We start from the raw sequence: 16934 nt of genomic DNA, 5'->3' as shown, positions 1-16934 counted from the left end.
TTCCTTTGGACAGAGCACCCACATGTAAGGTTATGACCTAGAGTCAGGAAGATCTGAGCTCAAATCCTGCCTGAGACACTTAGCAAGTCACTTAACCTTTGCCTGCTTCACTTTCCTTACCTATAAAATGGGAATAATAATAATAACAGTAACACACATCCTCTTCAGGTTATTGTGAAGATCAAATGAGAAAATATTTGCAAAGCTCTTAGAACAGTGCCTGGCACATAGTAAGAGTTTATTGCTTTTATTCGATCATTTCAGTCACTTCTGACTGTTTGTGATCCCATTTGGGATTTTCTTGGAAAGAATGGAGTGCTTTACCATTTCCTTCTCTAGTAGTAAGTGCTGCTTTTTTTTCCCTGAGGCAATCGGGATTAAGTGACTTGCCCAAGGTCACACAGCTAGTAAGTGCTAAGTGTTTGAGGTCGCATTTGAACTCAGGTCCTCCTGAGTCCAAGGCCGGTGGTCTATCCACTGCACCGCCTACTTGCCCCTTAATAAATCTTTATTCTCTTTTTTCCTCTTTTCCTCTCCACCACCCTGTCTTCTCTTATGTTTCACTTGTCTCTTATTGTATTGAAAACTTTTTTTTCTGAGTGTTTCCAATAGTATCTGCTTTTGTACATTTGAAAATAATAAAAATTGTTTCACTAAAGACAACTTCATGGGCTTTGAACCAGTTGAATAAAAGGAGAGCATTGACTTGACGGCTGATAAGAAAGGCCTTTTTAAAAAGCTGTAACAGGGGCAGCTAGGTGGCACAGTGGATAGAGCACCGGCCCTGAAGTCAGGAGGACCTGAGTTCAAATGTGGCCTCAGGCCAAACACTTGACACTTACTAGCTGTGTGACCCTGGGCAAGTCACTTAACCCCAATTGCCTAAAAAAAAGGAAAAAAAAGCTGTAACAGCTGGATGAACAGGTGTTTAAATTGCAGTGAAGGGAAGGAGGGCTAGAATATTCCCTTTGGATAACTGTAGCAATTAAATAGGATTAAATTAAAAATCTGATAGCACTATTGCAGCACATCCTTCTCTCATTGACATTTATTATTCTTCAACTCTATATGATCATAATAAAATCACTCACCCAATAAGAAAATTCCTGGATCAATTCCAAAGTAATTATTACTTTTTAAAAGTTGTACTTCATTGTTTTTATATAATCAGCACTTGGTAAATGCTTGTTGATGAATTTTTCATATTTAAAAAAAAGGACCTGTAATTTGACTGTGGGGTCAGAATAGTGTGTTGATTATTTTTGTCATATGCTAATTTCATAGGATCACAAAATTATAAAATTTGGTGGGATTCCATTGTGATTTTCTTTTTTTTTTTTTTTAACAGTTTATTATAGCATTGAGAAAAAACAGCAGAGAAAGGGGACAGAAGAAATTGTAAGAGCAGGGTAGAGTGGGACTGTTTAGCATAAGTACCAACCCTCCTCTATTTCTCAAAAGTCCCTGAGGGCTCACATTCCAATGCTGTTACTGGTGTTCATAAAAACTTACCTTGAGCCTTCAAAACATGCTCAATCTCCAATGTTTAGGAAGGCAGGGCAGGGTTACTTCAATATTCACTGAATGCCTACTACACCACATGAAGAAAATTGTGCTAGATATGTGGGAGCCCACAGGTTACAGACAAGACCCTAATCCTCGTAGAGCTTCTAATAGTAAAAGGCTGAGAGAGTTTTCAACATTTGCACAAATTAGTATAATATAATTTGTACAAATATATAATGAGTCAGTGCAGAGGGAAAGGTACAAAGTGCCATCTGCCAAAGAAAGTTCCTTTGAGTGGGCTGGAGTTAATGGAAAAGGTAGCCTTTGAGTTAAATTTTAAAGATGTGCAATCAATTCATTTTAGAATATTTTCTCCTCAGAAATAGTTAAAATAAAATGTAAAAGTTTTGGCATATAAAAGAATAAGCTTTAGCTAGCTGAAAAATCCACTCTGGTTGAATCCCTCATGTAATTAATTGGCTGTGTAACTGTGACTAAGCCATCTGGGCCTCGGTTTCTTCATTAGTAAAATGAGGGAATTGGACTTGGTGATCTTTAAAGTCCTTTCCAATGCTGAAGTAAGTCTATAATTGTTATTCATATTTGACAACATAAAATATGTATTTAGATGATTTTAATGGAAAATGAATGGTGTAGCACAAATTGGGTTACATAATCTGTAACCTTTTAAAAAGAGCAAATTAAAAGGGGAGGCTCTTTACTAAAATTATAATTGATTCTGGGTTAAGTAATTTATGTTTCTTGCCTAGAGTGCTTAATTTTACTTTTTAAGAATAGGGATGAATTTTAGTGTTTAATAGTTTTGCTTTTTAACTGGTCAGGTTAACATTTAAGATTTGGACCATGTATCTGAATTGGCTATACCAACAGATAACAAAGCCCACTTATTTTAATTATTAGAGGACAATTATCTTCTTGAAAAGAAAGTAAGGTTTCACCAGCAATTTCATCTTAATGCCCATTTTCTTTGGACTGCATTAATTACAAGGAATGGGTGTTATTGAAGACATTTCATTAGGGCATACAGACTCCTCATTGTTAACACAAGCTAGTGTGTAGGGATTGTTGCCACTTAGAGAAAAGCAACCCAAAGTTACTTCTAGAAAGTGGAAAATCAGCATAATTTTTTTGGCAGGGACAATACAATCCTGTGATTCCCAGGGGATGCATGAAATTATGCCTTATCATAGGCACTGATTTTAGAAAAATGATCTAGACTCATCCTTTCTCATATGCATTTTAGAAAAGAATGATTTCCTATGTAATCAGGTTGTATAAAACATTTTTAACATCTCAATCATTCAACAAGAATTTATTATGTGCTTGATAGCTGTCAGGCAGCGCGCCAGGCATACAAAGAAACTAAGGAAATAAGCTTGTCCTCAAGGAGTTTGTATTCTATCAAAGGAGACAATTTTTATGTATAAAACCATATGAAGAATATAAACTAAATGAATACAAGGCAGTTTTTGGAGGGGAAATATACTCATCTTGGTGCAGGGAGAGTAGGAGAAGGGAGAGAAACCAGGAAAGACTTCTGTAGAATATATTCTAGAATTGAGTCTTAAAGGAAACAATGAATTCTAAATGACAAAGCTGAGGAGCCAAATACATTCTGATTCTGAACCAGAGCAAAGACATGCAGACAGAAGATCAAGCATTTTGTGTAAGGAACAACAGGAAGTCCAGGTTGGCTGGATTGTAGAGAAAGGGAAAGTGGAGTAATGCATAATGAGGCAGGAAAAGTAGGTTTAGACTTAACTGTGAAGGATTTTAAATACTGAACAAAGCATTGTATTCGTTGGGAATTAGTGAAACCCTCTAGTTCGTTGAGTAAAAGAGTAATATGGTCAGCTTTATTCTTAAAGAAAATATTTTAGCAGCTGTGAATTGTGGATTGTAGAGTGGACAGACCCAATTAGAAGGCTATTACAATTAGTCTAGATAAGAGTTAATGAAGGCCTGAAAACTAAAGGGTGGCCCCTTGAGCAGTGAGAAAGTGATGGACACAGGGGTTGTTGTAGAATTAGAAATTTTACAAGTGTGTCGATTGATTGTATATGTGGGTCGAAGGAGAGAGGAGTCAAGGCTGATTCTGTGTCTGTCAACTTGGGATTCTGAAGGGATAATTTTGCCCTCCACAGAAATAGAAAAATGTGGAAGGGGGATGTATTTGAAGGGAAAAGATAATGAGTTGTGTTTTGAATATGTTACGTTTGTGATGTTTATGGGAGATTTAGTTTGAAATGTCTGGTAGGCAATTGGTGATAAAAGACTGGAAATCACGGGAGAGATTAGGTATGGTCTCAGATAAACAAACAATGCCAATTACTTGTAATTATTTTTTAAAAGTTGTTGAACTAACTGATTTTTTTTTAAAAAGGGATTGTAATTATTATGCACATTTGAAGAAAGCCTGCTTACTATGGAAACATTCTTTGATAATGTATTTTATACTAAATTTCCATAAGAGAAATTAAGTTCAGAGTATTTTTATTCTTTTGGGACTGATTCAAACAAAATAAATTCCTTTGTGATCCTGTTAGCCTACAAAAACAAAAGCAAATTATTCCCCACGGTGTAAAGTGGATTTGCACCTTGGTAAAACTAGTGCAAGTATTGAGAAAAAAATTATTTATAGATCTTTAGACACCATATTAACAAAAATAGAAATAATAAATATCTAGTAATTGTGATATTCAAATCATGCTCCTCTTCTCAGGCAGCCCTTTGAGGTTCTGAAGAATACAGTATATCAAAGAGTTGAGGGAGACTGTCAGATCAGCTTAGTTTCTATGGAAAATTGATCCATTAGTGGCATTTTGGTGAATTAAAGTTAATTTTTTCAGGTCTCTTTTCCTAATTTCCTCTTAAAGTGGAGGGACATGTTTTGGTCTTGAATATATGAAACTGATAATTTTTGTTTTTTGAAATGTCTACGTTCCCATATCAGTTAGTGATGTGTTTCTTTACTTGGTTAGTTTCTTTTTTTCCCCCTAACTCAAATATTTATGTCCTCAGTTAATTTTTTTTATTGTTTTGTGTAATAGTAAGGCTGGTATCCTTTCTTGTTCTCAGAAGAGAAATCCTCCCCCAGACTTAAGAAATTTTGTCCACTATATGGCCATGAGAATATCCTTTCCCAAGTCTCTTCCCCCTTTTCCCATTGGTGAGCCTTCTGGAGCCTCCATTTTGTGGAGATGCAGAGGTGGGCTTGCCTTTGCTCTCCTCCCAACTCTATTCCTGACTTTATCTAACACACAGTAAGTGCTCATTAAATGGTTGTTTCCTTCCTTTCTTCCTTCCTTCCTTCCCTTCCTTCCTTCCTTCCTTCCTTCCTTCCTTCCTTCCTTCCTTACCTCCTTCCTTCCTTTCTGCCTTCATAACCTGAAAACGGGTGCTTAGCTGGAGTGAGATCAATGTATCTTAGGTTGGGTTTGTCCAAAGAGTTCCCATCTCTGGTTTTTGCATGTGCACAAAGAATATGCAGAAAACCTATTTATTGATCCTTTTGTCTCTACAGATAGTGACTTCACCTCTTTATCTATACACCTGGTTGGTTAAAGAGAAAATGGTAAAAAGATGAGGGAGTTCACCTTTTATCCTCTTAATATTCATAAAATATAGGAGAATCAAATAGAATAATAGAGTGGGCAAGAAGTCCCGACGTCATTGTATTCTCTCTCTCTCTCTCCACACACACACACACACACACACACACACACACACACACACACACACACACACTATGCGGTCCAAAAACTATTGTTAAGAAAAAGTCTAGGAAGCTTAGAGCTTCTGGGCAACAGATATATATTTGAGGGAAAGGAACCATTCCATTTTCTGCAAAACCCACAAGCATCAAGAGACGATCACTTAGTAAAGTTCCAATAAAGCCATAAATGGAATGGACTAGTGAGCTGGCCTGGAACCTCTCTCCTTCTTTTCCTGATATCCTTGGAGACTGCACTGAGTGGACAGACTTAACGTACTTCCAGTTCTCTTGGAATTCTTTAGAATTTCCATTTTGACTAGCTCATTCATTGGCAGGGCACACACAAGGCATTCTGATGGAGGCAGGGCATAATAAAGATGAGATTTTTTGTTTCTCTTTGCTTTTTTATTGGGAAGGAAGATTTCTCTTCATAAAATGACAATAGGCAACATTGACATCACACTTTACATACATTGTCCTTTGCTTCTCATAGCAACCCTATGAAGAATGTGCTATGATTATTTTCCCCATTTTATGAATGAAAAACTGAGACTCAGAACTGTTACTTGACTCATTCCATGCCACACAACTATATCTAAAGTATTAGAACCTCTTAGCTGGTTTGTTTTGTATAGCTTAAACCAGTATCTTGCATCATTTGAACTTTTGAGAGTAGCTTGGCTCTTGTATTCATAATAATCACTCTTAAAAAGAAGATTCAATTTGGTTGTTCTGGGATGGCATCCTTTTGGTTTCTCCATTTGTCAGCCAGGCAAGTAGGTGGCATAATTCATAGAGCACAGGGCCTGGAATCAGGAAGATCTGAATTCAAATGCAGCCTTAGGCACTTCCTAGCTGTGTGACTCTAAGCAAGTCACTTTACCTCTTTCGGCCTGTTTTCTCAACTGCAAAATAGGAGTAATAATCGGTAGCACCTATATCTCGGGGTGGTTGTAAGGATCAAAAGAAACAATATTTATAAAGTGCTTAACACCATGTCTGGCATGCTTAATAAATGATATTTCCTCTCCCCTCCCCTCATCTAGAAACTGAAAAGCTTATATAGTTAATTAGCTATCTTTCCATGATACATTGCAACAAAATCAAGTATCTATAGAACTAGAAATCCATAGTTCTTCCTTCCATACCACATGAGATTTCTATTATGCTAAAAGATTTCACCTTATGCTAGAAAACAATCTATATGACAACACAAGCATATTTCTAGCACCCTCCAATGGGTGCCCAAGAATGATCCATTTCACTTTCAATCTTAGATGTATGTAACTATTTTACTAACTGTACAAACTGCTTCCACATTCCTTCACTCATATTGCCTGTGAAGTAGTAGACAGATAGATGGTTCTCTTCTTAGAAAAGAATACTGAACTTGGAGTCAGAAGAGACTTCAGCTTGAACATTGCCTTTCACTCTTAATATCTATGTTACCATGGATAAATCACTTAACCTCTCCAAGCTTCAGTTTCCTGATCTATAAAACGGGGGCAGTGAGACATACCTTACAGGTTTGTGTGAGTATAAAAACATACACAAATGCTTTGCAAACCTTAAGGTCTCCGTGTTAGCTATTACTCTCCCAATTTTATAGAAGAGAAAGTTGTTAAATACAGGTTACACAAGACTTTCCCAAAGGGTCTAGTCTGTTACAGAGTCAGGATATTTTTGAGAACTCGAGTCCTGAGCCAATGCTCTTTCCATTAGACCATATGGCACTCAGACTGCAAATGTCTTCCTTTTAGTACTACCAAGCTACCTAACAGGGAAGAAAAATAGTCTTATTTTAGAAATGCTGCCTCATTAATCTTTCACTTGTTATTGAGCTATATACAAGAAGTTTTTTTTCATTCTCAGTTGATTTGATTACTGAGAGTTGCTCCCAAAATAGTGGGTTGGTTTTGTGTGTGTGTGTGTGTGTGTGTGTGTGTATGTGTGTGTGTGTTTTGCTTACCAGATTTCATTAAATTCAAAAACACATTTATTAAGCCCATTTAAATTACAAGGTACCACAGTGCATGGAGCACTAGGCTTGGAATCAGGAAAACCTGCGTTCAAATCAATCCTCATATACTAGCTGTGTGACCATAGTGCAAGTCACTTCACCTCTGACTGACTCAGTTTCCTCCTCTGGAAAATGAGGATAATAATAGCACCTACCTCCTAGGGTTCTTGGGAGGATCAGAAGAAATAATATTTGTAAAGTGCTTTGCAAAACTATACATGTTATACAAGCACTATACATGTTGCTATTATTATCATTACTATTATTACCATTGCTGCTGCTGCTGCTGTTGTTACGACTGGTGCTGCTGCTGCTACTAATACAAGAAGACTGGGTTAAGATATGATCCTGTGCTCATGGAGCTTATACTCATTCTGTATTTATATCTATCATAGAAAACAGTGCTTTAAATTAACATTCTTAAAAGTAAGAGATTGGAAGTCATCTCTCCTAATTCCTTATGGCCCACAAGGTGGATGACTTCCTGGCTCAAGAAGCAATCCTTTTTGGTACTGTGCCACCATACTGGGGAAAAACCAGGAAGCCTCTGATTGCTCAAGACTTTAGCAAAAACCACGTCAGAAAACATGTCACTCTCAATGAAACCAAAGCAAGAATGCTCAGCTTCATAGGAAGTGCTCCAATTCATCCCCTTGCCACAATCCAATTCTATAGCCAAGAAACTGAAGCCTTAATTTTAGTACTGTTACCCCAAATGGCCAACTCAGTCTTCATTCATTTAGGATACTCTTATAAAGTATGTCTATGTGAATTGTTGCTCTTACCATCAATTGGAATGCATAGCACTGGAAGAAGTCATTGTTAATTGCATTATCATTTCTGTGATGTCAGAAAGAAGACCACATTATATACCATAATTACAGACATATTACAACTTTCTCGATGAGTTGGTGGGTGTAAATTTGTAATGCCCATATTGAGGACTTGAAATTGGTAGCCACCATTTTATTAGTGAACTTGGTAAATATGTTCAGTAAGATAGCTTATCAATGGAACAAGGACTGCTAAAGTTGAAGAGAGTTCATTTATATACATTTTCAGATTCAGAAACTTAAAATTAAAGGGAATATGGGGGACTCTCACTACCGAGATAGGAGGAGCCTTAGGTCCTTCATTATGAGAGGAGATGAGAGTGGCATTCTTCTTTTGTGTTGAAGATTTCAAGATCTATACCTCCTTGATTGTTGTCCTTCATTTTTGAAGAGGACCACAATGACATCACTATGCTAGAGTCAAGTTACAGTGTGTCCCACTGTGGCTGATTAGACCAATACGAGCTTGGAATGCTCTACCATGGGTCAGGCACGAATAGTCCATGTGTACATTTGGAGTGGGTTCTCTAAATTCATGTATCTTGTGTTTCTCTTGAGCTATTTCAATTCTCCTTTGCTCATAGAGCACAGCACCTTTTCTGATGAAGGCATGTCGTTCTGGGTGGAACTGTACCAGTGTCTCCCATGTTATACAATCAATTCCAAAGTTTTTAAGAGACACCTTGAGAGTATCCTTGTATTGATTTTTCTGACCACCATGTGAGTGCTTGCCCTGTGTAAGTTATCCATAAAATAGTCTTTTAGGCAAGCACATGTTTGGCATCCGGACAATGTGACCAGCCCATCAGAGCTGTGCTTTCTGAAGTAGAGTTTGAACGCTTGGCAGTTTAGTTCAAGAAAGGATCTCAATGTCTGGTATGTCATCCTGCTGGGTGATCTTCAGAATCTTCCTAAGACAATTCGAATGGAAGAACTTCAGTTTCCTGGTATGGTGCTGGTATACTGTCCAGGTTTCACAGGGAATCAACAATGAGGTCAGCACAATGGCTCTGTAGACCTTCACTTTGGTAGTCAGTCTAATACCTCTTCTCTCCCACACTTTCTTTGGGAGCCTCCCAAACACTGAGCTAGCTCTGGTAATGTGTACTTTTGTTTCTATAGCTTCTCTTATTTTTTTATGTGCTATTATTGTCAGTGTCACCACTCAAGTTTTTCTCTAAAACCTTACTATAGTGTAAAGGTAACCCTGGCTCCTTGAAGACTATATCGGTATCATCTAAGTTCTGGTGGGTTCTGTTGTTGTTCAGTCATTTCAGTCATGTTTGACTCTCTGTGACCCATTTTGGGGTTTTCTTGGCAGAGATACTGGAGTGATTTGCCATGTACTTCTCCAGCTCATGTTACAGATGAGGAGGACTTAGTGACTTTTCCTCAATCACACATCTAGTTATTGTCGAAAGCCAGATTTAAACTCATCTCCCTGACTCCAGACCCAGTGCTCTTAACTACTGTGTCACCTAGATGCTACCAGCCTATTTTTTTCTTATGGGACCACTAGTGGACTATGTTGATTAAAAGGTAAGCCAGTTAAGTACAGTGAGGCTCGTCCCTATAAGGTTGTCCACCTGGTATAGGAGGTTTCTTTGGTCCTAGCAAGTCATGAAGAACAAGGCATGAAGTATGAGTTGTCTGTGGTGATGACCACATGGATGAAATAATGGATTTATTGGATTCTCGTGTCAGTCATCAATAAGCTACATATTTTTATGATACCTAGCATAGTAATGAAAGATTGTATCTCAAATTACTTCCCCTTTGTGAGTTTGTTTCCTTGACTGTAAGATGGGTGAGTTGTATCAGATCAGGAGTCCTTAACCTGGGGTCCATAAACCCTTTTAAAAAATATATTTTCAATTTTATTTCAATATAAATTAACTTACTTTGTAATCCTATTATTTTCCTTTATGCATTTAAAAACATTTTGAGTAGGGCATACATAGGCTTCACCAGAATGCCAAACAGATCTATGATGCAAAAATAGTGAAGTACCCCATGATTAAGTGACTACTAAGGTTCTTTCTAGATGCTTCTATGGTTCCTCTATTCTGTAGGTTAAGTACGGTATAGAAGAGAATGTCATGGCATGTGATCTAAGAACAGCTCTGTCCTGCTCTTTTGGTAGAAAGAATTGCTGAGGATTTTTTTTGAGTACTCTCTGCCTATCATGGCTTCTATAATCTGTGTATTTTTTGGAAATAAAAAGACATGACTTGTCTAAGTGACCTTCTGAGCTTTCTTGAATGAACTGAAAGCTCCTTTTGTCAGTTGTTTTCCATGTGGCACAGTACAGCCAACACTCTCAATCTCGTGAAATGTCCTGGGCAGTCATGAGTCAAGGAAGACAAAGACACTCAAACCATGATGTTGGGCCCTTAGAATTCACTTGTAAGGCACGATTGTTGGTGCAATTAGTATTTAAGGCTAAGCTTATGGATGACCTTTTAGGACATTGTTGTTGTTCTTTAACCATTTTTTCAGTTGTGTCTGACCTCTTCATGATCCCTTTTGGGATTTTCTTGGCAAAGAGTGGTTTGCCATTCCTTCTCCAGCTCATTTGACAGATGAGGAAACTGAGGCAAACAGAGTGAAGTGACTTGCCCAGGGTCACACAGCTAGTAAGTGTTTGAGGACAGATTTGAACTCAGGAAAAGATGTCTTCCTGACTCCATGTCTGGGGCTCTATCCACTGTACCATGCAGCTGCCCCTTTTAGGGCACTGGCACTATTAGAATCAGGAAGTCATGGTGGCTGTAACCCTTTGTAGACCACTTAACTACTCACAGTGCTTGAGGCGATTCTCTGATACAACAAATTTCAGAAAATATGCTCAGGTACTTTGATAAAAGGAGTTTCCTCACTGGGAGATCCCAGTTAGGTGGCACAGTGGATGTCATCCTGGGCCTGGAGTCAGGGAGAACTGAATACAAATCCAGCATCAAACATTTAGTAACTGTGCGACCCCAGGCAAGTCATTTAACCACCGCCTGCCTCAGTTTCCTCATCTGTAAGGTGACAATAATAGCACTTACTTCCTGGGGTTGTTGTGAAGATTGAACTAGACAATAATTTCAGCAATTTTTCGGTTGTGTCTGACTCTTTGTGATTACAGTTGGGGTTTTCTTGGCAAAGAAACTAGAGTGGCTTTGCCATTTCCTCCTCTAGCTGATTTTACAAATGAGGAAAGTGAGGCAAACAGGGTTAAGTGACTTGCCCAGGGTCACACAGCTGGTAAGCGTCTGAGGTCGAATTTGAACACAGGAAGGGGAGTCATCCTGACTCCAGGCCTGGCACTCAATGCACTATGGCGCCACCTGGCTGCCCCAAGATGATAGTAATAGCAAAGCTTTTTTTTTTTTTTGCTTTTTCTGGCATATAATAGTCACTTAATAAAAGCTTGTCCTTTTCCCCTCCACTCTGAAATCACAGATTCAGGCAAAAAACAAATAAAATCTCATCTTTCACATGAGAAAATGTAGAAAAAACATTGAATCTGAAACTTACGTTCAAATTTCAGTTTTGACACTTCTGTGTGATTGGACAAGCCATTTCAGCACTTGTGATCTCAGTTTCCCCAAAATGAACTAATTGGTTTAGATAATGGCTAAAGTCCTTTTGCAAGAAAATTGTATGAGACTTTGTTAGAGTGATAAGAGACTGGGAATATTTTATACTTTTAGGGGCTGTAATATACATGCTTACCATAATCATTTGAATGTTTTTAGAATTATGTTTTTTTGGTTAAGTATTATAGAGATATAAGTCCCATTGACATTTTAAAATATATTCCCTCTATAGATGCAGAATCATTTAGCCTCACAAGTTCCTTAATTCATGGACTTAAGTGATAACTATTAATGCTAATTACTGTCAGTATCAGATAGTTTATAATTATATAAAATCCAAATAAAAAGTGAAAGTGGTTAGACAAGATAATTAATAAGTATAGAATAAAACAGGAACCAAAACCTCTTGTTGCTAATGTTTATCTACCTCCCCTTTCCTAGATGAACTAAACTAACGAAACATCTCTTTATTTCTTGTATTCTAACTTTTTAACTCACCCTTTTTTTCCTTACTGGGGAAAGCTAACTCCTCCTCAGGACTGAATAATTGCTTCTCTTATTCCTTAATTGTCTTCTTCTCTGTAGATCCTTCTATATGGTCAAAATTATATTATATTAATGGTGTTGTATTATATTACATTGCATTATATTAGTGTGTATAGTCTTCAGATATATTTGGATTAGCTTCCATCTTCAAATCACCTGTAAACTCAGATTATAAATATGTAGCAACCCTTGTAGAAAGGGAATGTGATACAGTAGATAGAGAAAACAGGAAATCTGTCTTCTAGACCTTATTCTAAGTAGCTCTATGTGTGTGTGACCATGAGAGTTATTTAACTTCCTACATTAAGCCTCAGCTTCCTCTTCTATACAATGCTGAGGGTTAAACTAGATTACAGGATCATAGCTCCAGATCTGGAAGGGACTTGAGTCACCATCTAGGCTAATCCCCTCATTTTACAAAAAAGGAAATTGAAGACCAGAAAGGTTTCATGACCTGAAGAAAGGTAAATGGGTAGTGTCATAAGTGGAATTTAAACATAGATTCTCCACCTCCAGAGACAATGCTTTGTCCATAAGGTTCCTCCTAGCTCTAAAAAAATTTAATGATTCCACTGCATCAGTTCACATAACTATCACTGCAACAAATTTATAGTACTCAGAATCACAGATTTAAAGCTATAAATAAGCTTAATCAAATCTTATCCTTTTTGTAAGCACTAAAAAAGCTAGGAAAATTCACATAATAATAGATTTCTAAGTAATATTTTCATTTTAGGGTACCAGAACAAAAGACTAATATTCTGGGATAATGAAGTCTTTTGCAGTTATAAGTAATAACTACAAATTATGAGAACATTTTTTTTAGTGGAGACAAACAGAACATTTCTCTCTAAGGAAGGGAGAAAATTGAAAGGCCAAAGAATGAATTCATGAGGACAACATGGGGAGAAAGAATAGTAATTATGAAAGGAAATGTTTAATGGGAAAGAAAAGGTGACCTCAAGCTATGGGAAATCCTCTAATGAAGCCTTCTTAGATTGCTTCTCCAAAATGCTTTTAATCTAATATTGCAGTTCATTGTTCATGGCCTGACATCTGTGCCATGTGCATTTAACATAAACTCTGTTTTTGTGTGCACCATATTTGTGAGCCATCAAAACTATAAACCAAGAAATATAATATGACCAAAATTCTATCTGATGAATGCAGCTGTTAATTATTTTATTTTGCATTGTTTTCTAAAAAGAAATTACTTTAAAAGTACTAATTTTCCTAAAAAGACTAATTTTCTTTTCACTAACAACATTAAATTGTTTACATATTTTGTGTAGTGGGAGGAAAATCTTAATTTTTCAATCAGATGGAGTCTGCTCCCAATCCTGACACTTACTAGCTATGTGACTACGAACAAGTCATTTTAACTTCTTTCAGCCTCAGTTTCTCATCTGAAATCATTTTTACATCTACTATCTAACAAGGTCATGTGACAAAAGCATTTTATAACCAATAAAGCCCTTTTGCAATCATAAGTTATCATTGCTATGATAACCTAAAAATTAGTCCAATGGTGGTCAGCTTTCTAGTCATAAACTGATCTAGCATGCTGGTCCTCAGCAGACAATGAGTCTATTGCTAGGTGAGTGACAGCAGACAAATAGTCCATCTGCTGGTTAAAATGCTTTCTGGCACATAGTGTGGGCCCTTAATAGTTGTTTATTGACTGACTGGGCATGCGCCTTTCTAGATTTGTAAGTCTGATTAGAACTTGTACAAAATCTTCTAGAACTTTGAGAATTTAAGTTAAACTCAGTTCCACAGTGAAGCATATTAGGACATCAATGGATGATATAATTAGTATAATTATTCTAAGTAAATAATACAGCTCTTGTCTCATCTCCTACTTTTCTTTTTATCCCTAGGTAATTCCACTTATTTGGATGACCATGGACCATTCCCTAGCAAGGTAAGGTGTTTATAGAGAGTATGAAAATCTTACCTTGTTATTTGGTTTATGAATGCATAAATATGTATTCATCATCTCAGGAAATGTCATTTTCAGAACTTTCATAAAACAGATTAGTCACATAGAATGGAAAACAAGGGCTTCTTTTTCAAGCTGAAGCAAATCAGTGTAAATATTTTCCCTTTCCATACTTTTTCATAGAACAAAAATTTGGAGTGGAAAATTATTCTTTTAATTGTCTCTTTTATTTGTTGTAATTTTGGGGAAAATCAAAAATTTTCTCATAATCATAATAATAAATTGGAAAGGTGGGGTTTTTAAGTTGTATATTGGGATTGTTGAACTGATTGGGCATATTTTATAGCTTCTTATAAGCCAACATCTAATCTCACTGCTTATTTTCAATTTATAGGGCTCTGCTTTTGTTTTACCTTTGTATTGAACCAGGGTATAATTCCATCTATTTATTCAGCATGCCAGAATTAATCTTTTGTACCAGATCAATATCATAGTCATTCTTCCCTCTAAATTTTTAAAAGGTATAAATTGATATCTGTACTATATGAGCAGCAAACTATGGAGACCAAAGTAGCAGTTCAGTGCTAGAATTCAATTCAACAAAAATCATTAAGTACATGTTCTGTGAAGGGCACTATGAAAAGAGCTGGAGGAGGTACAGGATAATAGGTCTCTGTCAGAGTCCCACATTTTCTGACAGTAACATGTCAGAGAATATAGGAGGATTTAGAAGGCATTTTTTAAAGCTGACCTTATGAGAAAATCAACATCGCCCAGCTCTTTGGTGTTTTCATTGCCTAAGGCTGCAAGGAGCACATCGCACATACAAATGCATAAGACTTTCCCCTGGGGAAGCACAAAACACATTGGAACATAAACATAGATGTACAGGAAATGTCACCCAGGTAACCAGACACTTGATACCTGCACTGCTCTGCCATAATCAAGTCTTACCTGTTTTGTGTACTCTCTCTCTCTCCCTCTCTCTCTTCTCTCTCTCTCTCTCTCTCTCTCTCTCTCTCTCTCTCTCTCTCTCTCTCTCTCTCTCTCTCTTTCTCTTTTCCTCTCTCTCGCTCACTCGCTCGCTCTCGCTCTTTCTCTCTCCTGTCCACATACTTTTTTCTTTTTTAAATTAATTTATTTTTGTAAGTTTTAAACATTCACCTTTATCAAATTTTGAGTTCCAATTTTTTTTTCTCCTTCCTCTCCAAGACAGCAAGCAATCTGATATAGACAATATATGCACAATCATATTAAGTATATTTCCACGTTAGTCATGTTGTAAAAGAAGAACCAGAACAAAAGGGAAAAATCATGAGAAAAAAAAAACAAGAAAAAGAGAAAATAGAATGCTTTGATCTGCATTCAGACTCCATAGTTCTTGCTCTGGATATAGATAACATTTTCTATCCTAAGGTTTTTGGAATTGTCTTAGATCATTGTATTACTGCGAAGAGCCAAGTCTATCAAAGTTGATCATCACACAGAGTCCCACAGCCATCACATTGTCATAGGGCAGAACTGAAACCAGGTCTTCTTTGTTCTAAGATCAGCTTCCTATCTATTACATCACTGCTTCTCTAGAAGCAAAATTAAACTGATGTAGGAAGATTGGCTCAGATATTTGGGCCCTCCTTGCTCTGATATACTACCTATAGACATAATATGAAAATATAATATATAGACATTGGTGTTTATTCAAAGAAATTTACAATAAATTTATCTGAATGCACCTACAAGAATATACACAGTAGTTACTGTGCTATAGGGCAGTTAGAAAGGAATAGTGAGCTATTCATACAAATTCATGCAAATGGTATTACTTTGACATAAATAAATGAGGTTTTCATTTTCTCTTTCTTTTGTTAGCTCTACAGTACTTATACACAATGCCAAGGTTAACAGTTTTCTTTTATTCTGCTTCTCACAAATAGACACTCTACCTTTAAAAGACAAAGGTCCTATACTTAAATCTCCAACCACATTACAACTATGCTTTGGATAGAGGGAGAGCTAAGCAATGATGCTCTAGACAGGAGAAGGCATGGCTAGAATGAATTCTTGTTCAGTTATATCTAGGAGTAAGGAGGTGAGACTAGTTGAGAAGAAAAAGGGAATTAGCCACTAGGAAAAAGCTCTTCTGGGGCAGGTGTTACTCCAGGTCCTTGGACTATAACTAAAATAATCTCGTGATCCAGAATACTGGAAATATACTTCTCTATAACCAGATCCTAGGACCCCAGTCTTTCAAGCTAGCTCAGAATCAGCTCTGAAACTAATTTACACTAAAACATAGGTAGTCTTTGATGTATGGGGAGAACTTGGGAAAGAAAACCATGACAGCACTGAACACCTGGAAGAGGAGGATGGAGAAGAGAAGGAATAGTTTAAAGTTTTTATTAGTACAGTCATATAATTAGATACTTTTCTTGTCTCCAACACCACTACTATCATTTTCCAGTTGATAGATCACTCGACATGAAGCATGTCAGTTATACTAGATATGTGCTTTCCCAGCACCCTTAACACTCATTACCATGGCCACTAAGCAAACATAGAAACAGGTATAAAAAACATTAGCCAGGGAATCCCCAGATAAGGAACTCCCTTTGCTGATTCAAGTCAGCACCTCCACCACAACTGAATAAAGTCTAAGAGCATTGTGTATAACATTGACAGGCTACATGATTTAGTCAGGATCACATAGCCAGTATATGTTAGGGATCAGACTTGGAACCAATTCTTCCTGGCTTCTAAACCAGTTCTC

At 36.9% G+C, this 16934-nt stretch overlaps 1 protein-coding gene across 2 annotated transcripts in view; it reads left to right on the top strand.

The window, feature by feature from the left end:
• UST (uronyl 2-sulfotransferase) overlaps window positions 1-16934 on the top strand; it is a 383123-nt gene that overhangs the window by 132583 nt on the left and 233606 nt on the right. For both annotated transcript variants that reach the window (XM_020986581.2, XM_078155078.1), the window contains exon 2: window positions 14106-14149. In XM_020986581.2, the coding sequence (XP_020842240.1) occupies window positions 14106-14149 (44 nt within the window). The remainder of the gene's footprint in view (window positions 1-14105; window positions 14150-16934) is intronic.

The sequence above is a fragment of the Phascolarctos cinereus genome, unplaced genomic scaffold, assembly GCF_003287225.1.
Source record: "Phascolarctos cinereus isolate Bilbo 61053 unplaced genomic scaffold, phaCin_HiC Scaffold_5;HRSCAF=322, whole genome shotgun sequence".
Classification (NCBI taxonomy): domain Eukaryota; kingdom Metazoa; phylum Chordata; class Mammalia; order Diprotodontia; family Phascolarctidae; genus Phascolarctos; species Phascolarctos cinereus.
Note: the sequence above shows the minus strand (reverse complement) of the source record. Positions and strands in the feature narration are given on the sequence as shown.